The sequence below is a fragment of the Chlorocebus sabaeus genome, chromosome 8 (genome assembly GCF_047675955.1).
Source record: "Chlorocebus sabaeus isolate Y175 chromosome 8, mChlSab1.0.hap1, whole genome shotgun sequence".
NCBI lineage: Eukaryota > Metazoa > Chordata > Mammalia > Primates > Cercopithecidae > Chlorocebus > Chlorocebus sabaeus.
The window spans coordinates 71,065,960-71,093,735 of record NC_132911.1 but is presented as its reverse complement, the minus strand read 5'-3'; the positions used below and the strand labels follow the sequence as shown (position 1 = coordinate 71,093,735).

Here is a 27,776-nt window from a genome sequence, read left to right as displayed (position 1 = left end):
TGCAATTATTTACAAAGGTCTGAGTGAGGAAATAGTTTGAAAATTGGAGTAATTCGACTTAGCACTTATCAATTTATCTTTCAAAGGTTTTGAATTTTATTGATAAAGATTGATTTCAGTACTTATACTGGCTCAGAAAAATTCTAAATATTCTTCTTGTAATAATGCTCATGGAAAGGATGTATGCAAATCTGTGACCAATTAATATTTGTAAAAATTCATGTCATGTATTTACCTGTCTATGAGTAGAGTATCACTTGTTATAATTAAAATATCCAGGCAATCTTCTAGTTCCTTCTTACGGTCAGTTGTCTGTACTAGACTCATCAACAAACAGAGCTTGAGCAAATTGTAAGTCCCAGGAGGGGTAATTTGTGATGCAAAGATATTGGCAAGAATTGCTGTAAACTTCCAGCATGAGCTGGAAGTTAAGGAGAGGAGACACCTGAAATTGTCACTAATTCCTGAAGGAACTGAAAGTAAATATTAACATATATATTAGAAAGGGTTTTAAAACAAGACAACATTATAGATATTTGACTCCCTTTATATAAAATGTTATCAAATTATAGTTCTAATAATACCATATTCTTTTTTTTTAGAGACAGGATCTTGTTATGTTTCCCAGGCTGGTCTTGAACCCCTGGCCTCAACTGATTCCCCTGCTTTGGCCTCCCAAAGGGCTATGATTACAGGCCTGAGCCACCATGCTTGGCCTTTAAATTCTTAGAATGATATTAAATTATGATTCGAGGTCATGCTAGTTTACCATTTCTACCTCAGGGAATGTAATACAAGGAAGAAGTCACCCTTTGTGTCCACATAGATTGGCTGTGGGTTGCAGGCAAATCCCTCATTCTTCTCCTTTTAAGATCTATGTGAGCAAACCAGTTCATGGAGTGCCTGCATTGCTGTGTTTGCTCCTATATTTCTATGTATCACCTTCAAAGAGGAATAATAAGCAGAATGGGAAATATTTGAATGTTGCTGTTAAACAGAAAGATTTTTTTTTTTTTTTTTTTTTTTTTTTTTGAGACGGAGTCTTGCTCTGTAGCCCGGGCTGGACTGCAGTGGCCGGATCTCAGCTCACTGCAAGCTCCGCCTCCCGGGTTTACGCCATTCTCCTGCCTCAGCCTCCGGAGTAGCTGGGACTACAGGCGCCCACCACCTCGCCCGGCTAGTTTTTTGTATTTTTAGTAGAGACGGGGTTTCACCGTGTTAGCCAGGATGGTCTCGATCTCCTGACCTCGTGATCCGCCCGTCTCGGCCTCCCAAAGTGCTGGGATTACAGGCTTGAGCCACCGCGCCCGGCCAAACAGAAAGATTTACATTCCACTACTTTGAAAGCACTGTACTGTAGTATACTGTAAAATTCTAGATCTTCTCCATCCTCTCACTCTCCACCTCCTGAAAGGAATGAGTGATTTATCCAATTGGTAATGTGGGTGGAACAGCTGTGCATGTATAACCTAGTCCCATTCTCCCTCTTTCTGGGCTGCCATCAAAAAGCAATGATTTCCTCTAACTCATACATGCCCATGGACTAAGAGAGGCCTACTTTAGTTCAGCTCTTGCCACATTTGGGTAGTTAAATATGTCTCATTCTGGAGTTCAGCATAAGAAAGCACACTCTCCATCTACAGAAAAGTCATGTTCTGCTACCAAATCAATAAATTTTAAAGCACTTAGCAGAAAATATTTAAAAGATCACTAAACCCTCTATAATCCATCAGTGCTTTCTTTCTTTAACATTTTTGTTCTTTTAAGAAGCTTTTCTCTTCAAGAAAGTAGAAGTATTTAGAATCTACTTACATTTAAATTCAACTTGGGTGTCTATTACTACTGATGATTACCCACAGTATGGAAGCTAAAGAAACTTCATCCTGGGCTGGGCGTGGTAGCTCATGCCTGTAATTGCAGCACTTTGGGAGGCCGAGGTGGGCAGATCAGGTCAGGAGTTCGAGACCAGCCTCGTCAACATGGTGAAACCCCGTTTCTACTAAAAATACAAAAATTAGCTGGGCATGGTGGTGAGCACCTGTAATCCCAGCCACTCAGGAGGCTGAGGCAGGAGAATCCCTTGAACCCGGGAGGTGGAGGTTGCAGTGAGCCAAGATAGCATCACTGTACCCCAGCCTGGGCGACAGAGCAAGACTCTGTCTCAAAAAAAAAAAGAAAGAAAGAGAGAAAGAAAAGAAACTTCATCTTGGAAGCTAATCTACCATGTTGACTTCTGGTAAACCCTAGATCTGTGAATGCTGGGAAATTGCCAGTTGATCTATTGTTCCTCAAGCAAGAGCACATACTTACCATAAATCCTGCCCTTAGATCAATCAACCTTGATAATTAATACTTACTGTAAATCCTGTCCTTAGATAAATTCCTATCCAATCCCTCGGAAGCGTGTGTACTCCTTCCCTATATAATTCCTGGGTCTGGGGGTAATAGCATGGAGATCCACCTGTCTTGCGGCTGCCCAAGATCATGCTTCTGTCCTTAAGTTCCCCAGTAAAACCATCCTATAACGACAAGCTGGACTTGTCTGCCTGCTTTGGTTCCTCAGGTCCTTCTGCATTTAGGGATCACTTTGAATATATATAGCCCATTCAGGGAACACACAGATTACAAAAAAAATCCAACTCTATTCAAGATTTAACCAGCCTTTTCTATATTTAGATACTTGTGAGCCAAGTTGAAAGAATAGGTCTGCTCTCCACTTTTGTTTACATAATGTTAACGCATGTTGGAGTTGTTAAAGGAAATTATCAGTAATAAAGGTGATATTTTGGTCCTCATCTGCCTTTATCTTATTTCCTGATTTGGTTCAGATCAGTTGAAGAAAAGGATGCTTTTTTTTTTTTTTTTTTAGATGGAATCTCATTGTATCACCCAGGTTGGAGTGCAGTGGTGCAATATTGCCTTACTGCAACCTCTGCCACTCAGGTTCAACCGATTCTCCTGCCTCAGCCTCCCAAGTAGCTGGGATTACAGGCACCTGCCACTGTGCCCGGCTACTTTTGTATTTTTAGTAGAGATGGGGTCTCACCATCTTGGCCAGGTTGGTCTTGAACTCCTGACCTCGTGAGCCACCCATCTTGGCCTCCCAAAGTGCTGGGATTACAGGTGTGAGCCACAGCGCCCAGCCAAGGATGCTACTTTATTGAGCTCTCCTCCTCAGACCACAACAGTTAACCCAGAATTGCCTTGGCTAGTGGTATAGAAAAATCCTTTGACTAATCTCTAATCCTGAAACATTTTTCTCATTATTAATTATTTTAAAAATTAAAATAAGGCTTAGCCCAAAGAAAGGAGTCCTGCATGCTAGAAAGTTTCCACAACATTATCCTGTTTTATTTCCTTCATGTACTTATTATCTGAAATTGTCTTTTGCTTACTTTACATGTTTATTGACTGTCTGCCATATGATTTAAGAGCAGAAACCTTGACTGTCCTGTTTACAACTGTATTCTTAGTGCTTAAAAGAATGCCTAGTACATAGGCAAACAATACTTATCTGTGGAACAAACAGATTTAAATTTAAATATTTGTTAATATATAATACTAAAATTTTCCTTACCTTTTGAATTACAAAAAGTTATGCTATTTGCTTCTATACAGACAGCAGTTTGTGAAGCTTTTACACAGGTTGGAATTCCAATAATTTTATATTCATTTCCTATATTCATTTTATTCACTGATTCATCTAAAATTATTAAAAACAGAAGAAAATGCATATTCACTAAATGAACTTTGTACATGAACATATGGTTCAAAGATCGAGAACTAATAACAATTCAGTAGTTGAGTTAGGAGTATTTTTGTTTAGCATAATATCCACATAAAGTGACACTAATAATATAAACTGATGCAATTTTATTGCTGATAAATTTTGATTCTTATTTGCAAGGATGAATTTAACTCCAAGAAGCATGTGATATAGCAACTAGACACTCTTCTATAACATGGTCGAAAGAAAATAAAATTATTCCATGTAAGATGGAACATTTTTCCATTCAATGAAAAGGAATGTTAATAAAAATGACCTTATAAGTGATAATTTTATTTGAGAGGAAAATAATTTTACTGTCTACAATACATGTAAGTACTTGTAAAAACATTATTTAACCTATAAAATATGTGTTTTTTTGTTTGTTTTTGAGACAAAGTCTTACTCTGTTGCCCAGGCTGTAGTGCAGTGGCACAATCAGCTCACTGTAACCTCAAATTCTAGGGTTCAAGCAATCCTCCTGCCTCAGCCTCCTAAAGTGTTGGGATTACAGGTGTAAACCACCATGCTCAGCCTGTAAGATATTCTTATCTGTGTTTTATATATGAAAAAACCGAGAGGTTACATGGCTTGCACAAAGCTAAATAACTAGTAAGAAGCAGAACTGAAATTCACATTTAGGTTTGCCTACCTACAAAGTCTACCCTCTTGTATTATACTAGGTTCCTCTCTCATACCTAGAGTTTGGGCAACACTTTGCATGAGTTCAAAATTTATTTTAAAAAACACACGAAAAATTTTGATCCTCCATGCCACAGTTAGAAGTTGGTTGGTTGTAAAGCTGTGAAAGAAAGGTTTACAGGAAGGAGCAAGGGTTAACTTATCTCTGTGATCAGAGTGGTCTTCCTTTTTTTCTCTTTTCTCTCTAGCCCCAGAGAGCTGAACAATAACTCCAATATTTATGTAAGACACACACATAGAATAATAGGAGATCCCATTGTCTTAAAACAACTGTGGCCCTGGGACTTAGCTCAGTGCTTGGGACACAGTCGGTCCTAATATCATTTTAAGTGAGTATTGTATGACTGAATGAATAATTGATATATTAACTAAATATGACTCTTTTAAAACACTCAAGAATTAGAAGACTTGTGATTCTTAAGATATAGAAGTACCATTTATAATTTATAAGCATAAACAAGTCAATGGCTTTTTTTCTGAGATGGAGTCTCACTCTGTCGCCCAGGCTGGTGTGCAGTGGCACGATATTGGCTCACTGCAGCCTCTGCTTCCCGGGTTCAAGCGATTCTCCTGCCTCAGCACCCTGAGTAGCTGAGATTACAGGTGTCCGTCACCAAGCCTGGCTAATTTTTGTATTTTTAGTAGAGATGGGGTTTCACCATGTTGGCCAGGCTGGTCTTGAACTCCTGACCTCAGGTGATCAACCATCCTAAGCCTCTCAAAGTGCTGGGATTATAGGCTTGAGCCACCGCGCCTGCACTGGCCAGCGTTTTTTTATTTTTTTAGAGACACGGTCTCGGTTGCCCAGACTGGAGTGCCGTGGCACCATCATGGCTCACTGCAGCCTCCAACTCCTGGGCTTAGGCGATCCTCCCACCCTCCCACCTTAGCTTCCCAGGTACCTAGGACTACAGACATATGCCACCACATCTAGCTAATTTTTTATTTTTAAATTTTTTATAGAGATGGGGGTCTCACTATATTGCTTAAGCTGGTCTCAAACTCCTGGCCTCAAGTGATCCTCCCACCTCAGCCTCCCAAAGTGTTGGGATTACAGGCATGAGCCGGCCCCTGTGCCCAGCCAGTTACATACTTATAGCAATTTATTTTGAGTTCAAACAGAATTCACTTACCTCTTAGGAAAATTGTAACAGATTGAAACCTAAATGGCTGGTTGTTAGAATGTCCTTGAAAAGCATGAAGTGCCTTTGTGGCAATTATTTCAACTATTTGTTTATCTTAAAGCAAAGAGCAAAAAAGAATTAGATATTAGAATATATATTTAATTTAATTTCCATATTGAAATATCAGACACTATTTTAAAAATTGTAATTACAAAATGTAAATGCATATTACCACCAAGTACTCTAAATTTTCTGTCTTCTTGAAGTGAAGATGCACATAGATTACACAAAAAGTCATTTCTTATCGTTGCAGATTCTGTAGCACCAGGCACATGCACTCTTATATACTGAAATCCTGAAAGAAAACAGTGGTAAGATACATTTGCTTTCAGATTTAGCTATCTATTTTGTTTCTTTTGTTATTGTTGTTATTTTTTAATTTTTTAATTTTACATTTTCTTTTTTCTTTTATTACTGACACTAACAGATTGTAGCTATTTCAGTCCTTTAAAATTAGTCTAATTCAAAATGGAATTAATTCAGTTTTGCACTTGAGTTCAGGGTAGTTCAATTAACAGTTAACAGCTGTTTTTTGCAAGGCATTGTGCTAAGGCACTGGCAATATGGATGCTTAAGCACACAATTTCTATATGTGGCAGAGAGAAACAGGTAATTTCCACCTGTGGTATTCATTTGCAGAGTGTTCAGAGAGAAGACAGGAGGGTCAATCAACCCCAGTGAGAGGTGGCGGGGATAATTTTGAAGTCCTGGAGAAGGACTAAACTGAGGTTAAGCCAAAGGGTTGAGAGAGGACATTAAATGTTTCATTCACAACATCATGAAATAATGTGTGAGAAGAGCAAGTACTTCAGCAATATAGGTGGACTTGTTAAGATGGGGGTGGCGGAGAAAAGGAGAAAAAATGCATTTCAAGATTATGCAAAGTAAATATATAAACATTAGGAGATATAAAATTTTTATTCAAATTTTTTCTATTTTGTGAGTGTTTTATAACTAATTGTAAATATGATTTAGGATTAAACAATAAATTGTTCAATTTATTTATTTATTTATGTTTTTAGACAGGGTCTCTGTCATCCAGGCTGGAGTACAGTGGCATGAACACAGCTCACTGAAGCCTCGACCTCCCTGGCCCAAGCAATCCTCCCAACTCAGTCTCTTGAATAGCTGGGACTACAGGCATGTGCCACTATGCTGGGCTAATTTTTGTATTTTTTGTAGAGATGAGGTTTCTCCATGTTGCGCTGGTCTCAAACTGCTGAGATCAGGTGATCCTCCCTCCTTGGCTTCCCAAAGTGAAGGGATTACAGGTGTGAGCCACCATGCCTAGCCAATTGCTTAATGCTTTGATTTGCCTTTTTAATATTTACCTTTTGAAAGAGGGCATGCTTCATCTGAACAAAGAAATCTTGCACCTTGTGTATACTTGGTTACAGTTGTCATTGCAATCACAATTCCTTGCATCATATAAAATCTCTGAGATGTATAATCAAGTGGAAATTCACACAGATCAAGACCATAACTTGGCAGGGGAGGTAAATGTGTTAATTTCAGCACTATATTAATCTAATAAGAACATAAAAATGGTATTAATGAAAATTGAAAATCCAATTTGACTTGTATTACAATATAGTAAGTATATTATAGAGTAAGTCAAGTAATGATATGTTAATGTTCTTAGGAATCAAAATTTTAAGCATTAGAGAAATGATATTCAAGTATAAAGTTAAATAAGTAAAAATCCTGTAATCTAATATTTTAATTGAAAATAGCATTATGAACTTTAAATTTTTCCTTAAATATACACAATTTCTGACCATATCCACTGAAAAGACTTAAAAAGCAATGTCAACCAGGGCCAGGTGCGGTAGCTCACGCCTGTAATCCCAGCACTTTGGGAGGCCAAGGCTGGTAGATCATGAGGTCAGGAGATAGAGACCATCCCAGCTAATACGGTGAAACCCTGTCTCTACTAAAAATACAAAAAATTAGCCGGGCATGGTGGCGGGCCCCTGTAATCCCAGCTACTCGGGAGGCTGAGGCAGGAGAATGGTGTGAACCCGGGAGGTGGAGCTTGCAGTGAGCCGAGACTGTGCCACTGCACTCCAGCCTGGGCGACAGAGCGAGACTCCGTCTCAAAAAAAAAAAAAAAAAAATGTCAACCAAGTAGCAAAGAAGCATGCCTAGTGCCCAGATTGTGATCTCTTGTTAAGTATCTTTTCTCACTAAAAGGAATCAGGATTCCTTGGGGGAAATGGCTGATTTCAGGCCTAGGATAGAAAATATAACAGATGAACTTGGGGTATCTTCTAACAAATGGCCTGTGTCAAAAAGACATAGGAGCAACCTTGAAGGGACCCCCAATGACAAAAGGTAGGATAATATGAGCATCAAAAGGAATGACAGAGACTCATTGAAACATACTGTATATATTTAAAAGTTCATGAGTTCCTCATATTTAAAAAAGGAACCCCCCCAAAAAAATTGGTCATTGTTGGAGGCTGCTAGATTTCAACTCATTACTCTTTATAAAGGCAAAGAATCATTTACCCTGCCTTTCCTGTACAAATTATACTTCAGAGTAACTAACTAGCTGATGAGAGAAAATTAGTCTTACAGAAGAATTTCAGCTAATTTAGAAAGAATGCTAAAATTAGAAAAATTGCAATTTTGCAACTCCTAATGAAATAACGAATTCTAGGCAATGAACATCAATGGCTGCTAAAACCGTTAGGTGAAAGTTGACGAGAAACTGTATAATGGAGAGAAGGGAATGACATCACAGGAACCCATTAATCAATTGTGACACTGTTAAAAGTGCAACAATAGATACTATATCCTCCTGATATAGCACAATATGTAATACATTACACTAACTATTATGTATTCTTGTCAAGTGATTTGAATCTGAATCTAAAAAGCTTTTACAGTCAACTTCTATTTTAGAAATACGAGGTTAGGGAAATAAGATAAATAGCCCTACAAGGAAGCAATTAGACAAATCAAGATTATATAACATAGGACAATTAGTTTCTTCAAAAAGTTAATGGTCTAAAAAGGGAGGGAGAGGAAATGGCTCTAGACTGAAAGAGACTTAGTGAGATGTAAGAACAAATTATAATGTGTGAACTTTGTTTTGGTCCTGATTTGGAACAAACCTACTGTAAGATATTCTTGAAACAATTGGGCAAATTTAAATGTAAACTGGACTTTAGATAATATCAAGGAATTATTGTTACTTGTGTAGGGGTGATAACATTCTGGTTACATAACAAAAATGTCCACAGCCGGGCATGGTGGCTCATGCCTGTAATGCCAGCACTTTGGGAGGCCGAGGCGGGTGGATCACCTGAGGTTGGGAGTTCGAGACCAGTCTGACCAACATGGAGAAACCCCGTCTCCACTAAAAATACAAAATTAGTCAGGCGTGGTGGCATATGCCTGTAATCCCAGCTACTTGGGAGGCTGAGGCAGGAGAATTGCTTGAACCCGGGAGGTGCAGGTTGTAGTTAGTCGAGATCACGCCATTGCACTCCAGGCTGGGCAACAAGAGTGAAACTCCTTCTCAAAAAAAGGAAAAAGAAAAATGTCCATAATTTTTACAGGTTGATACTAAAGTATGTAGAGATAAAATAATAGAATGCCTGGGATTTGCTTTAAAATATTTCAGAAAAAAAATTCATGATGCAGGTATGAAAAAATATTATAATATTGAATCTGAGTTGAGTGGTAGATATATGAAGGTTCACTGTATTATTCCCTTTACTTTTGGGTATGTTTGAAAAGTTTTATTATACAAGTGTTTAATGTTGGCCAGGCGTGGTTGCTCACACCCGTAATCCCAGCACTTCAGGAGGCCAATGTAGGCGGATCACGGGGTCAGGAGTTTGAGACCAGCCTGGCCAACATGGTGAAACCCTGTCTTCACTAAAAATAAAAATATTAGCTAAGCGTGGTGGCGGGCACCTGTAATCCCAGCTACTTGGGAGGCTGAGGCAGAAGAATTGTTTGAACCCAGGAGGCAGAGGCTGCAGTGAGCCGAGATTGCACCACTGCACTCCAGCCTGGCAACAGAGCGAGACTCCATCTCAAAAAAAAAAAAAAAGTGTTTAATGTTATAAGGGATAATATGAGAAATAAAGATGCATATGTAAGATATTCTATTGAACTTTGAAAAAAATGTACTATCCTTTAAAAAAAAAAAGTCTATGAATATAAAAATACCTTTTTACAGTCATCATGTAAATTTGTACCTGAGATTGCTTAAATTTAACTAAAACTTACTTGTGTTTCAGTCTGCAATTGTCCAATTAATGAGAGAGTCTTAACAGCAATAAAACAGACCTGTGATTTCAAACAAACAAAAAAAGTTACCAAAAATTCCGTGTGGCACAAAATTATTTCTTTTTTTGACTTACTGATTGAAAAACTTCAGCTGCTTTTAAAGGTTGGTGTAAAATGTGATTTCCAAGCTCAGCATCTAATTCAACAACATCAGAGGGATTTATTAAAATTTTGAATCGATAGACAGCATAGCTTTGTTTTGAATCTGTGAAAATATACAAATGTAAAAGTCAGGATAGCTATGTGTAGGAGCTTATTTGAAAGTTTTAAAAATTACTCACCTTTGCTGAACCTACCATTGTAGTACTTGCAATCATCTATAAACTTTTGGAGGCCTCCACTTCTGTCAAGATAGATGAGGGCCGCCTCTTTCATTTTTAGATTTGACATTTTCTCCTGGTTAATGACTCGTCTCTATTTCTAATTGATTAAACCACAATTGTTGGTAAAAGCTACAGATGGCAAAACTCATAGAAGGGATGTGAAAACCTAGAAATAAAATTGATTTTATTTTTGAAAATCTCTAATAAGACTTCACAAATTATTAAAGTTGACAGTGAACTAAAACTAGGCAAAACTTCCAACTTAAAAACATTCCTACCCAAAGAAAAACAAAACGTTGCTTTCTTTTGCCAAATAGCTTTTTTTCTTTCTTTTTTTTTTTTTTTTTTTTTTTGAGATGGAGTCTCGCTCTGTCGCCCAGGCTGTAGTGCAGTGGCGTGATCTCAGTTCACTGCAACCTCTGCCTCCCAGGTTCAAGCGATTCTCCTGCCTTAGCCTCCCAAGTAGCAGGGACTACAGGTGTGTGCCACTACACCTGGCTAATTTTTTGTATTTTTAGTAGAGACGGGGTTTCATTGTGTTAGCCAGGATGGTCTCGATCTCCTGACTTCATGATCCGCCGGCCTCAGCCTCCCAAAGTGCTGGGATTACAGGTGTGAGCCACCGCACCCAGCCCAAATAACATTTTTATCCAGATTGTTATGAGATCCTTCACAAGACTGAAAACTTAAAAACAGGAACCTCAAATGTCTCTTAACAGAGGTGCTCCCAAAAATGTTTGAGATAAACAATATCTGATGATGAGGGTCCTTTGCAGGTGTTGTTTAAAAAATGAAACTGGTAAAAGTTGTTTTATAAATTCAATCTAAGTAACCAAATATAGTAGAATGAGTATTAACCTGGGAAACCTGAAAACTTGGTTCTAGATCCAGCATTTCCTGATTGCTATGGGGAAATCATCTGACCTCTCTTGGCTCAGTATCTTTATCCGCAGGAAACGAAAGTGTTGTATCAGATGATTAAAGTCCCCTCCTATTTTAAATCTTATGTTAGTGACCAACATAAAACATTAAACTACAGTAATGAGTAAAGAATGGAATATGTGAAATTCATTGAAAGACAGCAAATACTAACCGGAAACAATATATGTCAGTAGTTGTAACAGGTGCTAGAAATAAAATGATTAATAGGTGCTAAAAATAAAATGATTAAGATTGGATCCTGCCTTTCAAGAAGTTGCTAGGCAGAGATAGAGAAGTCAGAAATAATGACTATACATTATTCACTCATTACCAGTTTTTTTTTGTTTGTCTGTTTTTGTGAGATGGAGTCTCACTCTGTCGCCTAGGCTGGAGTGCAGTGGCAGGCACTATGTTGGCTCACTCCAATCTCCACCCCTTGGGTTCAAACGATTCTCTTGCTTCAGTCTCACAAGTAGCTGGGATTACAGCCACATGTCACCTGGCCCAGCTAATTTTTGTATTTTTAGTGGAGACGGGTTTCACCATGTTGGCCAGGTTGGTCTCGAACTCCTGACCTCAAGGGATCTGCCCGCCTTGGCCTCCCAAAGTGCTGGGATTACAGGTGTGAGCCACCGCACCCGGCCTCATTACCAAATATTTATTTGGCGCCTGCTATAGGTTGGATACTAGATTGTCCTAGGCACTAAGGATACTAAGATGAGTAAAACGTGGTCCCTATCCTTCAGAAAGAGTTCAGTGAGAGAAGACATATATGTAAACAGTTACATGGCAATTTAAGTGCTGTAATAGAAATATGAATATACCAGGTAGCATGAAAGGAACAACATATACGGAATATTTCACAAAATTTGGGGTCATCCTTGTATATGGGTCATAACATTTTCTATTAAGACATTTTCATTGAAGACGGTGGGGTCATAGAGAAGAAGCTATGAATTCTACTTTAAGGTGACATTTGATAGATGACTATTTCACTAATTGGAGGAGAGGTGAAGAGAAAGAGTTTCAGAGATAGAGGTCACCTCCCACCCCTACTATCAGTTTTACACTACTGGATCCACACACCCATTACGTGGAGTTCGGCTACTTTCCAAAGAAAACTAATTGAGACTGTCTTTTTCACTACAACATAGAAGTGAAACTTTAGCGTTTATTTCTCTGTGGCCATAAGTACAATGATCTCAAAATGTGTGTTGTGTTCAGAACATCACATCTTTGCTGCACTAGAACATTAGGTTTCTGGGGTGAAATGAAGGGAGACTATTGGTAATTAAATGGTTGGGTGAGGCCAGATTATGCACGCTTTTGAAGATTATACAGGCAAAGAGAAGCCATCAGTTTTTTTTAAGGGTGGGAAGTATTATAGTCAGACTTTTTGTGTGTGTGACAGGGTCTTACTATGTTGCCCAGGTTGGAGTGCAGTGGTGTGATCTCAGCTTGCCGCAGCCTTTACCTACCGGGCTCAAGCTATCCTCCCTTCTCTGCCTGGGACTACAAGCATGCGCCACCACATCCAGATAATTTTTAATTTTGTTATAGAGATGGGGTCTTACCATGTTGCCCAGGCTGGTCTCCAACTCTTGGGTAGCTGTCTCGTCCTCCTAAAATGCTGGGATTACAGGTATGAGCCACTAGGCCTAGCCCATAGTCAGAATTTTATTTTGGAAACCTGTGCCTGCTGCCAATGTGGAAAGTAGTTTGGAATAGCGGGAGAGCTGATAATCAGTTTCTACCTATTGGGATATATTCCTACAAGGTGGATGACCTGATCCAGGGCATTAGGAACGAAATAGAATGGGGGAGATCGATTCCAGAATTTTAAAGATTGCACACTGGACCTGGTGATCAGTCTACAATACGGAGAAGAGTAATCGAAAGCTATGGGGTTTTAATATGTGTATGGGTGGATGCTGCTGCTCTAATAGAAATACGGAGCCCAAGGAGAAGCGTAAGGACATGAGGAAAAGTTCCCTTGAGATATTCTGACTTTGAGGACCTTTGGGATTCCCTGATAGATGTAAGCAGGAACGGGCCACTAATCAGGGCCTGGCTTTCGGTAGCATGAAAAGAGTTACAGCTAAGTCTGGGTGTCACTGCGTAAAGCGGAGGCCCTGGGGAGTGGACGCGTTTTCACGGAAGCAGATTAAGTCGGGAAAAGACATAGAAGCCTGTGGAAAAGCGTTAAGTGAGGGAACAGGGATAAAATTCTAATTCCCTGTCTTCCCTTAGTCTAACGAACACCGAGTGTTGCTGCACGCGGATTCTGTCTTCTCTCCGTGCCCTGTCAGCACCAGGATGAACTGGTGAGGGGAAGATGGCAGGAAAACGCTTCACACCAAAGCAGATGAAAGCGAGTCCAGACTCATGAGGTCCCCTCCCAGTGACAGCGGCGACCTCGAGTTAGGGGGACCCCAGCGATGTAGTGCTTTGCACCCACCTTGACTCCCACCGAGCGCGGCAGTGGTTGCTCGCCCCCTGCAGCGTGGGCGGAGCGGAGCCCTAGCGCGCATGCGCGCAGATACCGGCTGTGGGCGGCTTGCGCGGGGCTTGCCGGGACCGCCGGCGCCCTCCAGTCAGCAGAGGAAGTAGCCGGTCTTCTTTCCCTACGTTTTAACTTCTTCACTCTTACTCCCTCCCAGTGAAACAAAGAAAAGATAGGGCTACGTTTGGTTTTTGTTATCTCAGGCCAAAGGTGTTGATGTTTAAAAAATTCAAAACCTAGCTTCAGGGAATGCAAAATGTCTAATCACTTTGGAAGACATTCCAGTATTCCCTCAAAGGACTCAACATAAAGTTATCCTATGATCCAGCAGTTCAAGTCCTAGGTATTTATAAATACACCCAAGATAATTGAAAACATATGTTCACACAGAAACTTCTACACGAATGTTCATAGTATTATTCACAGTAGCCCCAAAGTGGAAATATGAATGCCCATCACCGATCAATGGATAACTGTGGTGTAGCCATACAATGGAATGGTTTTGGCCATAAAACGGGATGAGACACTAATACATGCTGCAACATGGATGAACCTGGCAAACACTATGTAAAGTGGAAGAAGCCAGATACAAAAGGCCATATGTTGTGTAATTTCGTTTATATGAAATGTCCAGAATAGGCGAATCTATAAAGAGAGAAAGCGGATTTGTGGTTTCCCAGAGATTGGTTGAGAATGCAGAATGATTGCTAATGCTTATGGGATTTCTTGTTCTTTTTAAATTGTGGTAAAATATACGTAAAATATACATAAAATATACAATTTTAACCATCCTAAAGTGTACAGTTACACTACCTACGTTCACACTGTGCACTCATCACCACTATCTGTAGAACCGTTTTCATTGTCCCAAACTGAAACTCCATATACATTAAATAACTTCCCATTCTTCTCTTCCTCATCCCCTGGCAACCATCATTTTTTGCCTCCTTGAATTCGGCTACTCCAGGTACCTCATGTAAATAGAATCATACAGTATTTGTCCATTTGTGACGGGCTTATTTCACTTTGCCGAACTTCTTCCAGTTTCATCCATGTTGTAGCATGTTAGTTTCTTCCTTTTTAAGGCTGAATAATATTCCATTGTGTGTGTGCCATATTTTTTTGTTGTTCATGAATTCACATGGGTTTTTTTTCTAGAAGTGATGGAAATGATCTAAAATTGATTGTGGTGATTGATAGTTGCACAACTCTGAATCTACTGAAAGCCAGTTAACTGTATATTTTAAATCGATGAATTGTACAGTACTTAAATTAAATATCACTGAAGTTGGCCAGGTGCGGTGGCTCACGCCTATAATCCCAGCACTTTGGGAGGCCAAGGTGGGTGGATCACTTGAAGTCGGGAGTTGGACACCAGCCTGGACAACATGGTGAAACCCCATCTCTACTAAAAATACAAAAATTAACCAGATGTGGTGGTGCGCACCTGTAATCCCAGCTACTCGGGATTAATACTATTAGCAGGCAGGAGAATTACTTGAATCCGGGAGGCAGAAGTTGCAGTGAGCAGATATCACACCACTGCACTCCAACCTGGGCGATAGAGCCAGACCTAGTCTCAAAAAAATAAATAAATAAATAAATAAACTTAATGAAACTGTTACCAAAAAACCCCAAACCCTTAAATCGTGCCTGCTTCTCCACCATTAGTATTCCTTTTTTTTTTTTTTTTTTTTTTGAGACAGTCTTGCTCAGTCGCCCAGGCTGGAGTGCACCGCGGTGGTGCGATCTCGGCTCACTCCAAGCTCCGCCTCCCGGGTTCACGCCATTCTCCTGCCTCAGCCTCCGGAGTAGCTGGGACTACAGGCGCCCGCCACCACGCCTGGCTAATTTTTTGCATTTTTAGTAGAGACGGGGTTTCACCGTTAGCCAGGCTGATCTCGATCTCCTGACCTCGTGATCTGCCCGTCTCGGCCTCCCAAAGTGCTGGGATTACAGGCGTGAGCCTCCGCGCCCGGTCCCCCCCACTTTTTTTTTTTTTTTTTTTTTTGAGACAAGGTCTACCTCTGTAACAGGACTGGGGTGCAGGGGCCCAATCGGGGCTCACTGCAGTCTCAATCTCCTGGCTCAAGTGATCCTCTCACCTCAACCTCCCAAGTAGCTGAGACTACAACCGTGCCTGGCAAACTTTTAAATTTTTTTTTGTAGAGGCAGGGGTCTCATTTTGTTTCCCATGCTGGTCTCAAACTCCTGGGCTCAAGCAATCATCCACCTCAGTCTCCCAAAGTGCTGGGATTACAGGCATGAGCCACCATGCCCAGCCTCGACCTTTAGTGTCCTTGATACAGTTATCAACTCTGTTCCATTGCATTGGGTTGGATCATTTACCATGAAAAAGTAATTGCGGTCATCCCTTTTCATATATATAATAGGGGTGGCAAAACATCTCAGAGTTTGTCTGGGAGAATATAATCTATTTTAGTTGTGAGATAAAATATGTTTTAGGAGTAGAAATCCATTTACAACAACAAGGAGGATGTTCAAATTGTCTTGCACTACAATTCTGTGATAATAACTACAATTTTATATGGGAATAGGCTATGGTCTGGTGATGGCCATTGCATTTTAAAGTAGAATAAATTCTTCTAGAAGGTATCTATATATTTTAAAGTTTTTTTGAGATGGAGTCATGCTGTGTTGCCCAGGTTGGAGTGCAGTGGCATGATCTCTGCCTCCTGGGTCCAAGCAATTCTCGTGCCTCAGCCTCCCAAGTAGCTGGGATTATAGGCACATGCCACCACACCTGGCTAATTTTTGAATTTCTAGTAAAGTTGGGGTTTCACTATGTTGGCCAGGCTGGTCTTGAACTCCTGACCTCAGGTGAACTGCCTGCCTCAGCCTCCCAAAGTGGTGGGATTACAGGCATGAGCCACTGCATCCGGATATTTTAAAGTTTTGATTTTAATCAGTTCATAGCATAACATTGTTCATTTCTGCACCAGAGTAATAGTTTTATATCAACCAAATCCAGCAAAATCTTCTAATAGATTTTTATGTATTTAATACATACTATAAAATATCTGCACAGTCAGGCATCGTGATGGCATGCATGCACCTGTAGTCCCAGCTACTAGGGAGACTGACTGGGAAGTTGCAGTGCATTATGATTGCACCACTGGACTCTGGCCTAGGTAACAAAGTGAGACTCTTAGAAAAAAAATCTGTTAGACCTAAAATTGGAATTTAAAACCTTAAGAATTCAGCACATTTTTATACATTGCAAACTCTCTGAAAATGATAGTGATATCTAGAGTCAAAATGCCATTGTTGCTTATTGCTACATACTTACAGTACTTCATTCTTACAAAACATCACTAAACAGCAGAAACAAGTTACATGCAATCTGGTAAAATGGCTCAAATATTAAGGTGGTAGAATTATGAATTATTTTTACTTTTGCCTTTAATATAGTTTTTTTTTTTTGCCTTTTAGTATTTTTCATTGAGGTATAATTAATATGCAGCAAAATGAACGGCTCTTACATATTGTCTTATGAGTTTTTGAGTTTTGAGAAATACAAACCTTTCTTTTATTTTGTATTTTTTGTTTTTATTTTATTATTATTATTATTATTTTGAGATGGAGTTTTGCTCTTGTCTCCCAGGTTAGAATGCGATGGTGTGACCTCGTCTCACTGCAACCTCCGCCTCCCAGGTTCAAGCGATTCTCCTGCCTCACCCTCCTGAGTAGCTGGGATTATAGGCGCCTGCCACCATACCCGGCTGATTTTTGTATTTTTAGTAGAGACGGAGTGTCCCCATGTTGGCCAGGCTGGTCTCGAACTCCTGACCTCAGGTGATCCACCCGCCTTGGCCTCCCAAAGTGTTGGGGTTACAGGCGTGAGCCACCACACCTGGCCAATTTTTTATTTTTAAATTTTTTTTCAAAGCTTTCTTTTAATTTTAATTTTTAAATTTTATTTTTGCCATGACATGTTTTCATCTGATAATTAAAAAAAATATTTTTAGACACAGTCTCATTCTGTCACCCAGCCTGGAATGCAGTGGTGCCATCTCAGCTCACTGCAACCTTCGTCTCCTGGGCTCAAGGGATCCTCCCACTTCAGCCTCTGCAATAGCTGGGACTAACCACACCTGACTTACCAGGTATTTTAAAGGATGTATTAAAGACAGAAAAATCTATTAGAAGATCCTTCTGCCTCAGCCTCCCGAGTAGCTGGGACTACAGGTGTGCACCACCACACCCAGCTAATTTTTTTTGTATTTTTTGTAGACAGGATCTCACCATGTTGCCCTGCTGGTCTTGAACTCCTGGGCTCAAGCAACCTGCCCATCTCAGCCTCCCAAAGTGCTAGGATTGCAGGTGTGAGCCATCACACCCAGCCAGCCTTGTAATATATGTTAAAATCAGGTAATGATGCCTCCAGCTTTGTTTTTTTTTTTCTTTCTTTTTGTTTGTTTTTTGGAGATGGGATCTTGCACCGTCACCCAGGCTGGAGTGCAGTGGCGTGATCACAACTCACTGCAGCCTTGGACTCCCAGGTTCAAGCGATCCTCCTGCCTCAGCCTCCCAAGAAGCTGGGATTACTGGCACATGCCACCATGCCTGGCTAGTTTTTTTTTTTTTTTTTTTTTTTTTTTGGAGACGGAGTCTCGCTGGAGTGCAGTGGCCGGATCTCAGCTCACTGCAAGCTCCGCCTCCCGGGTTTACACCATTCTCCTGCCTCAGCCTCCCGAGTAGCTGGGACTACAGGCGCCCGCCACTGCACCCGGCTAATTTTTTGTATTTTTTAGTAGAGACGGTGTTTCACTGGGTTAACCAGGATGGTCTCGATCTCCCGACCTTGTGATCCGCCCGTCTCGGCCTCCCAAAGTGCTGGGATTACAGGCTTGAGCCACCGCGCCCGGCCGCCTGGCTAGTTTTTAAAATTTTTTGTAGAGATGGAGTCTCTCTTCATTGCCATGGGCTCAAGTCTTCTTCCTGCCTTGGGCTCGCAAAGTACTGGGGTTAACAGGTGTGAGCCACCCAGCCAAGCTTTGCTCTTTTTGCTCAGGCTTTCTTTGGCAATTCAGGCTCTTTTTTGGTTCCATATGAATTTTAGGATAGCTTTTCTAATTCTGGTAAGAATTGCATTCAATCTATAGGTTGCTTTGGGCATCATGGTCATTTTAATGATATTAATTCTTCTGATCCATGATCCATGAGATGTTTTTCCATTTGTGTCATATTCAATTTCTTTCATCAGTGTTTTCCAGTTTTCCTTGTAGAGATCTTTCACCCCCTTATTTAAATTTATTCCTAGTTGTTTTTTGGTTGTTGCTGCTGCTTTGTTGCTATTGTAAATGGAACTGCCTTCTTACTTGCTTTCTCAGCTAGATCATTATCGGTGTATAAAAATGCTACTGGCCGGGTGTGGTGGCTCATGCCTGTAATCCCAACAGTTTGGGAGGCCAAGGCAGGTGGATCACCTGAAGTCAGGAGTTCAAGACAAGCCTGGCCAACATGGTGAAACCCTGTCTCTACTAAAAATACAAAAATTAGCCGGGCGTGGTGGCGGTCGCCTGTAATCCCAGCTACTTGGGAGGCTGAGGCAGGAGAATCACTTAAACCCAGGAGGTGGAGGTTGTAGTGAGCTGAGATTGCGCCACTGCACTTCAGCCTGGGCAATAGAGTGAGGCTCTGGCTTAAAAAAAAAAAAAAAAAGCTACTGATTTTAGTATGTTGATTTTGTATCCTGCAATTTTATGGAATTCATTTATCAAACCTAAGAGTTTTGGGGTGGAGTCTTTTACTTTCTCTCTTTCTTTTTCTTTTCTTTTCTTTTTTTTTTTTTTTTTTTTTTTTTTTTTGAGACAGAGTCTCACTCTGCAGCCCAGTTGGAGTGCATTGGTGGTGCAATCACAGCTCACTGCAACGTCGACCTTCTGGGCTCAAGCAATCCTCTCACCTTTGCTTCCCAAGTAGCTGGGACTACAGACATGTACCAACATGTCTGGATAATTTTTTATTTTTTTGTAGAGACAGGGTTTCACCATGTTAGCCAGGCTGGTCTTCAACTCCTGGACTCAGTGACCTGCCTGCCTTGGCCTCCTAAGTGCTGGGATTACAGACATGAGCCACTGTGCGTGGCCAGGTTTTCCTAGATATAGGATCAGGCCAGGTGTGGTGGTTCATGCCTGTAATCCCAACATTTTGGGAGGCTGAGGAGGGAGGACTGCTTGAGGTCAGGAGTTCGAGACCAGACTGGGCAACATAGGAATACCTCATCTCTACTAAAAATGAAGTTAGCCAGGCATGACTGGCTATATGATAAACTACAGGTGTGTGCCTGTAGTCCCAGTTACTTGAGAGGCTGAGGTGGGAGCATCACTTGAGCCTGGGAGATTGAGCTATAGCAAACCGTGATTGCACTACTGCACTTCAGCCTGGGCATGAGGGCAAGACTATGTCTCAAAAGAAAAAAAAAAAATCATCAGTGAAGAGGGTCAATTTAACTTCTTTTTTTTTTTTTTGAGACAGTCTCGCTGTCACCCGGGCTGCAGTGTAGTAGCGCCATCTCAGCTCACTGCAACCTCTGCCTCCCTCCTGGGTTCAAGCGATTATCCTGCCTCAGCCTCCCTAATAGCTGGTATTACAAGCACCCGCCACTACGACTAGCTAATTTTTGTATTTTAGTAGAGATGGGGTTTCCCCATGTTGGCCAGGCTGGTTTCAAATTCCTGACCTCAAGCAATCCACCTGCCTCAGCCTCCCAAAGTGCTGGGATTACAGGTGTGAGCCACTGCGCCCAGCTTAACTTACTCTTTTCCAACTTGGATGCTTTTTCTTTCTCTTGCCTGATGGCTCTGGCTATGACTTCCAGAACTATGTCAAATAGAAGTAGTGAAAATGGGTGTCCTTGTATTGTTCCAGTTCTTAGAGAAAAGGCTTTCAACTTTTTCCATTTATTATATTACCTCTGGGTTTATCATATATGGCCTTTATTATTTTTAGGTATATTCCTTCTATGTCTTGTTTTATTAAGGGTTTTTATGACAAAGGGATGTTGAATTTTATGAAATGCTTTTTCTCCAACTATTGAGATGATCATGTGTTTTCTCCATTCTGTTAATGTGATGTATCATGTGTATTGATTTGCATATGCTGAACCATCCTTGCATCTGTTACATATACTTGACATAGGATCAAGTATAAATCCTAGTTGATTGTGGTGTATTATCATTTTGATTTGGCTGTGATTCCATTTAGTCATAAGCTTTTTTTTGTTGGGAGACTTTTTGTTACTGATTCAATCTTGCTACTCATTACTGGTCCATTCAGGTATTCCATTTCTTCCTGATTCAATCTTGGTAGGTTTTATGTTTCCAGGAATTTATCCACTTCTCAGTTTTCTTTTTTTTTTTTTGAGACAGTGTCTTGCTCTGTCACCCAGGCTGGAGTGCAGTGGTGCCATCTTGGCTCACTGCAAGCTCTGCCTCCCGGGTTCACACCATTCTCCTGCCTCAGCCTCCCCAGTAGCTGAGACTACGGGCGCCCGCCACCAAACCCAGCTAATTTTTTGTATTTTTAGTAGAGATGGGGTTTCACCATGTTAGCCAGGATGGTCTCGATCTCCTGACCTCATGATCCACCCACCTTGGCCTCCCAAAGTGCTGGGATTACAGGCGTGAGCCACCGCGCCTGGCCCTAGGTTTTCCTATGTATAGTTGTTCATAATAATTTGATAATCTTTTCTATTTGTGTGGTATCAGTTGTGATGTCTCCTTTTTCATTTCTGATTATTTGGGTGGTCTTATTTTCTTGGCTAATCTCGCTAGCAGTTTATCAATTTTATCTTTTCCAAGAACCAACTTAATTCATTGATCCTTTATATTGTTTAGTCTACTTGTTTATCAATTTTATCTTTTCTGAGAACCAATTTAATTCATTGATCCTTTATATCGTTTAGTTTATTTCATTTAGTTCTGCCCTGATCTTTATTGTTTCTTCTGCTCATCTTGGGTTTTGTTTGTTCTTGCTTTTCCTGGTTCCTTGAAGTACATTGTTAGATTGTTAATTTGTAACCTTGCTACTTTTTGGATGTAGGCATTTATTACCATAAGCTTCTCTTTAGTGTTACTTTTGCTGCATCCCACAGGTTTTGGTACGTCATGTTTCCATTTTCATCTGTTTCAAAAATTTTTTCTCCACTTTTATCCTAATTTCTTTGTTGACCCAATGGTCAGTCATCCAGGAGCATGTTGTTCAATTTCCACATATTTACACTCTCCAAAGTTACTCTTGGTATGGATTCCTGGTTTTATTCCATTGTGGTCTGAGAAGATACATGATACATTGATTTAAAAAAATTTGTTGAGGCTTGTTTTGTAGCTTAACATATGGTCTATTCTGGAGAATGTTCTATGTGCTGATGAAATGAATATATATTCTGCAGTTGTTAGATACGTCATGTAAATATCTGACAGGTCTATTTGTCTAAAGTCCAGTTTAAATTCAATGTTTCTTGATTTTCTGTCTAGGTGATCTAATACTGAGAGGGGGATATTGAAATTCCCCATTATTGTATTACTGTCTGTATCTCTCTTTAGACCTAGTAATATTTGCTTTGTTATTAATCTGGGTGCTCCAGTGTTGGGTGCACATATATTTAGAATTGTTATATCCTCCTCCAGGCCTCGCATGGTGGCTCATGCCTGTAATCCCAGCACTCTGGGAGGCTGAGGCAGGCATATCACTTGAGGCCAGGAGTTTCAAACCAGCCTGGCCAAACCCTGTCTCTACTAAAAAATACAAAAATCAGCTGGGTGTGGTGGTGCATGCCTGTAGTCCCAGCTACTCAGGAGGCTGAAGAACGAGAATCACTTGAACCTGGGAGATGGCGGTTGCAGTGAGCTGAAATTGCACCACTGCCCTCCAGCCTGGGCAACAGGGTGAGACAGTCTCGATAAATGAATGAATGGGAAATCCCACTTCAAAAACAGACTTAATTTCCAAACTGCTTGTATGAGGGATGAAGTTATCAGTTTTAACACTGTATTGAAAAGGTCATTACAGCATTACCAAAAATGCTCCTGCATATCTATTCCTTTTAATAGAGTACATTATATACAAAAGAATGACTTATGTTTGTGTACTATAGTATCATTTGACTGTGGCAAATCACTATTATTTGTTACAAACATGCTCAAAATATTGGTAATGATACATTTTTCAGTGGTAAAAATTCAGAATATTTAAACCTCCATTCAAATGCTAACTCTTCTTAAATCATATCTAAACAGTGTTTGCTGGCTTTCTTTGTAAGTTGCGTATGAAAACTTCACACAGAGGATCTACTACCACTGCCTGCACCGTTGGGCACCTATTCCCCAAGTGTGACAAATGTGGTAATTTTCAGTGTGTATCATGAGGCAACAATGGTTGGGAAGCCCTATTTTATACCATATGCAATAAAATGGGAGGTATGGGTAACATGAAAAATGTTAAGAGTCTTCATTTAGACCTTCTGGTATATTTTGATAATAACCATGAAATGGTTATTCGAAGGGTATACATTTTCCTAAAAGGCTTATGCTATGAGAGAAAAGATAAACTTGAAACTTAGAAAACATTTTGTTCTCTGGATATTATACACATAAGCCTATGATAATCTAGTAATTCATGTGTCCAAATAATTTGTTCAAATTTTATTTTCCCTCACACATATAAATAATTCATTTTATAATGACTATTGTAACCATTACCAATTTCAATTTCAAATAATGACAGACATTAGTTGATTTTTTTGCTGATTTTATTATACTATATAGATTTGTATTTCTTGTGATCTGAGAAACATCAAAATTCTATTTTAAATTTGTTCTTAAAAATATACAATATTGCACTTTAATTTTTGGCAGCTTAACAGGAATGAATGAGTACAAAAAAATCATACAAGAAACTACAATTTTTATTTTGCTTTATAATAAGAGCTTTGTGTAAAAACAAAACTTACAGTAGTGCCAAATAAACCAAATATTTACAGTGTAGATATTAAAGTCTTACCTCTAAAGGAAGATTCAGTGTATTGGATGTAAATATTATTAATATAAGAAAAGCACACTGCCACCCCCACTACCCAATTCTGCTAAACACTTTTAAGCCAAAGAATATTGGTGAGAAATGCTTTCGTGATTTCTTTCTCAAGACATACATGGAAGGGATGCTTGCTCTTGGAACATCTAACGTGGGTCATTAAACTTTTACAAAAATGTTTCCTACATAACTTAAAAAAACCTCTACTCTAAGCCAAGAATCCAAGGTAAGCTTATTTTTAATTTTTTAAAGTTCTTCTGTATTCTCTCTCTTTTTTTTTTTTTAATGTCACTACATTGCCCAGGCTAGTCTTGAACTCGTGGGCTCAACTGATCCTCCTGCCTTGGCCTCCCAAAGTGCTGGGATTTTATAGGCACAAGCCACCATGCCCAGCCAGTTATTCTCCTTTACTTTTATAAGCATGTAAGTTAGTTGGTAGGTTACGATTTTAAGGTCTGTTTCCTGCACTTTTTCTAAGATATATTGAATTGGATACTGAATACACATCTGCCTGATTTTCAGCTTTTGTTACATTGCAATAAAACTATATACATTTACACTGACCCACAATTTGTTTTTTTCTTTTTTTTTTTCCTTAACTAGGGTCTCGCTCTGGCATCCAGGCTGAAAAGTGCAGTGGCACGATTTCAGTTCACTGCAACTTCCATCTCCTGGGCTCAAGTCATCTCCAACTTCAGCCTCCAGAGTAGCTGGGACTAAAGATATGTGCCACCATGTCTGGCTAATTTTTGTATTTTTTGTAGAGATAGGGTTTCGCTACGTTGACCACGATGGTCTCAAACTCCTGAGCTCAAATAATCTGCCTGCCTCGGCCTCCCAGGATACTGGGATTATAGGCATGAGCCACCATGCCTGGCCGTTATTTTACTTTTTAATTCCCAATTAGGCAAATACTCTAGAAAGCTCAATTTTTTATTTTACTTAACCAATTAGGAAAAGAGCTTTGAAATACCTATTTGCAAAAGCAAATACAAAGATTTAGAATGACTTAATAGCATACTAAACATTCAAAAGATGAACAGAACATAAACACAATGTATTTGTAATATAAATAGATGACAGAGAGACATTCATTTTTGGTACCACCTTAAAAAATCCAGCAGTACATTTTATTACCCTTCAGATCTTTGGGAATACTTAAAAATCCTAACCATTAAACTTTTCTTTTCCTTCAGAGGAAAAATAATCCACACAGTTGAACTGGTATTTCAAAAACAAATAATTTCTTTTTGTTACTTTTTTTTTTTTGAGATGGAGTTTCCCTCTTGTTGCCCAGGCTGGAGTGCAATGGCGCAATCTCGGCTCACAGCAACCCTCACCTCCTCCTGGGTTCAAGCAATTCTCCTTCCTTAGCCTCCCGAGTAGCTGGGATTATAGGCATGTGCCACCATGCCCCACCAATTTTGTATTTTTAGTGGAGACAGGGTTTCTCCATGTTGGTCAGGCTGGTCTTGAACTCCTGACCTCAGGTGATCCACCCACCTCAGCCTCCCAAAGTGCTGGGATTATAGGCGTGAGCCACCGCGCCTGGCCTGTTACTTCTTAAATGATCTGCAGAATAAAGTTATTCCAATTGTTAACTAGCAGCCAATGTATTCATTATGCTTTTATACTTTGATCATACCATGAACCAAATATTTCAAACAGTGATTTATCATGGAAAAATACGGTTTCTTCTTAAACAACCATGTACCAATTGCATAGTTTTGATGTGATACCAAAAGCCATAGTAAAGAGTTACAAAGGTATTAATATATGTTAGCTGAACTGAAATTGACTGTTAAAAAATAGTCTATCTTGGGTAGATGTTAGTGTAAACTTAGAGGGAAAAAACAGTCAATAGCAAAAAAGGTTTCTTTAAAAATAGGTTAATGCTAAGAATAAGAGCTTTTAAATTTTGTTTAAAAATAAGCTTATTAAACAAGAATATAAATTTTAATCAAAACAGCTCTTTGAAATGCCCTATTTTTCTTGCACATAGCAGAAAATACATTTTTTCAGTTTTCATCATTACATGTAAAAATGAGGCACTAGTTATACATATTTGAATATATTCACATGAATAGAAGTTTCAGTCCCATCTATAGACTTATTTTGCTCAATGGTTTCTGAATGGCAAACTGTTCACAAAAATAAGTCTTCTGAAGGAGGCGCATAAGAGAAACCAACGAATGCATCATCTGCCTCCAATACACTGGCATTCACTATAGAATAGTCAGAAGATACACACACAGAATATGGAACTGTTTCTTCTGTAAATGCTGTGTCAAAGTTTCTGATATCATCTGGTCCAGCCTAAAACATCAAAAGCACAGTATTATTCATCTTAGCTTTTCTTTCATTAATTTAATCCTTTATTTATTTTTTTGAGACAGGGTCTCGCACTGCCACCCGTGCTGGAGTGCCAGTGGCATGATCTTGGCTCACTGCAACCTCCGCCTCCTGGGTTCAAGCAGTTCTCCGGCCTCAGCCTCCTGAGTAGCTGGGATTATAGGCACCCACCCACTGCGCCCAGCTAACTTTTTGTATTTTTAGTAGATACAGGGTTTCACTGTGTTGGTCAGGCTGACATGGTGACCTCGTGATTCACCTGCCTCAGCCTCCCAAAGTGCTGGGATTACAGGCGTGAGCCACTGCACCTGGCCCAATTTAGTCTTTTATTACAACTCCTTTATGAATTTGTGTGTTTATTGCTGGCAAGTTTAGATGTCTTCCTAATTCATTCCCTTGAAACACTTTTCTGTTTTTCCTTTCCTGACCTTTATTATTTAGGTGAAGTTATCTGTCCTTCTGAAACAGGGGTGTCCAATCTTTTGGGTTCCCTGGGCCACACTAAAAGAAGAATGGTCTTGGACCACCCTCACTAACACTAACAATAGCTGATGAGCTAAAAAGCAAACAAAAAAATGCAAAAAAACTCTCAATGTTTTATAGAAAGTTTAAGAATTTGTGTTGGGCCGCATTCAAAACCACCCTGTGCTGCATGCAGCCCACAGACCGTGGGTTGAACAAGCTTGTTCTAACAGTTAAGGTTCTTTTTGAGTTGGGGGAGGAGAGAGAAAGGTAAGGAAGGCTCACAAACAGAGATTCACTGTTAATTTAAATCTCAAGGCTTGTCACTGATCCCCTTTCTCTCTACCCATCACTGCCTCACTACACCTAAGTTTAGAAAGAGGTCTCAGGTAGGTTTTCAGGATAGCATTTTGTATTTGCATTTCCATAAAATGCCTATCCATCTGGTTTCTCAATTATGGGTAGGTTAAGTCTTCTGATGAAGAAATGAAGCAGTTATAAGTAAAATTATAATTTTGTTATCAGTTATTTGATTAGGTTATTGGTTATAAGCAAAATTGTGAAAGATGACTCTTACTGTGCTACAGAGAATGTCATAAAGCATTTGACTAGGGCATCTTAGCTCTGGAGGGCTACGAAGTCCTGATATGAAAATTAAGCATGATGGCTGCTTAAGCTCATAGACGGTCATTCTTAATTTTCCTTTACAAATCTGATGCAAGCTAATAGACTCTACCTTTCCTACACACACACACACACACACACACACACACACACACAATTTTGAGACAGGGTGTCATCCTGTAGCCCAGGATGGAATGCAGTGGCACAATCACAGCTCACTGCAGCTTCCACCTCCTGGGCTCAAGGGATCATCCTGCCTAAGCCTTACCCAAGTAGCTGGGACCACAGGCATATGTCACTATACCTGGCTTATTTTTTATTTTTAGTGGAGTCGAGGTCTCACCATGTTGTCCAGGCTGGTCTTGAACTCCTGGGCTCAAGCAATCCTCCCACCTCAGCCTCCCAAAGTGTTGAGATTACAGCCATGAGCCGCCATGCCCAGCCCCAATAAATTTATAGACAAAAACTAGGATACAAATTCAGGTGATTCACTCTTAAAGTCCATCCCTGGTCGGGCACGGTGGCTCACGACTGTAATCCCAGCACTTTGGGAGGCCTAGGCGAGCGGTTCACGAGGT

General features: G+C 39.9%; 2 protein-coding genes across 9 annotated transcripts in view; both read right to left on the bottom strand.

The window, feature by feature from the left end:
- Nucleotides 1-13,723, bottom strand: part of MCMDC2 (minichromosome maintenance domain containing 2) — a 48,705-nt gene extending 34,982 nt beyond the window's left edge. Inside the window, exons 1-9 of one of the 2 annotated variants that reach the window (XM_008000781.3) lie at nucleotides 13,660-13,723; nucleotides 10,254-10,446; nucleotides 10,032-10,162; nucleotides 9,898-9,957; nucleotides 6,984-7,179; nucleotides 5,825-5,947; nucleotides 5,602-5,706; nucleotides 3,578-3,703; nucleotides 236-473 (exon numbers count right to left, since the gene is read on the bottom strand). In XM_008000781.3, the coding sequence (XP_007998972.1) occupies nucleotides 236-473; nucleotides 3,578-3,703; nucleotides 5,602-5,706; nucleotides 5,825-5,947; nucleotides 6,984-7,179; nucleotides 9,898-9,957; nucleotides 10,032-10,162; nucleotides 10,254-10,347 (1,073 nt within the window). In that variant the 5' untranslated portion in view covers nucleotides 10,348-10,446; nucleotides 13,660-13,723. The remainder of the gene's footprint in view (nucleotides 1-235; nucleotides 474-3,577; nucleotides 3,704-5,601; nucleotides 5,707-5,824; nucleotides 5,948-6,983; nucleotides 7,180-9,897; nucleotides 9,958-10,031; nucleotides 10,163-10,253; nucleotides 10,447-13,659) is intronic. The other variant, XM_008000783.3, reaches the window with a different exon arrangement.
- Nucleotides 13,724-24,283: 10,560 nt separating this feature from the next.
- Nucleotides 24,284-27,776, bottom strand: part of SGK3 (serum/glucocorticoid regulated kinase family member 3) — a 142,779-nt gene continuing 139,286 nt past the window's right edge. For 6 of the 7 annotated variants that reach the window (XM_008000790.3, XM_008000787.3, XM_038000446.2 and 3 more), the window contains one exon: nucleotides 24,284-26,076. In XM_008000790.3, coding sequence (XP_007998981.1) covers nucleotides 25,906-26,076 — 171 coding nt within the window. In that variant the 3' untranslated portion in view covers nucleotides 24,284-25,905. The remainder of the gene's footprint in view (nucleotides 26,077-27,776) is intronic. The other variant, XM_073018130.1, reaches the window with a different exon arrangement.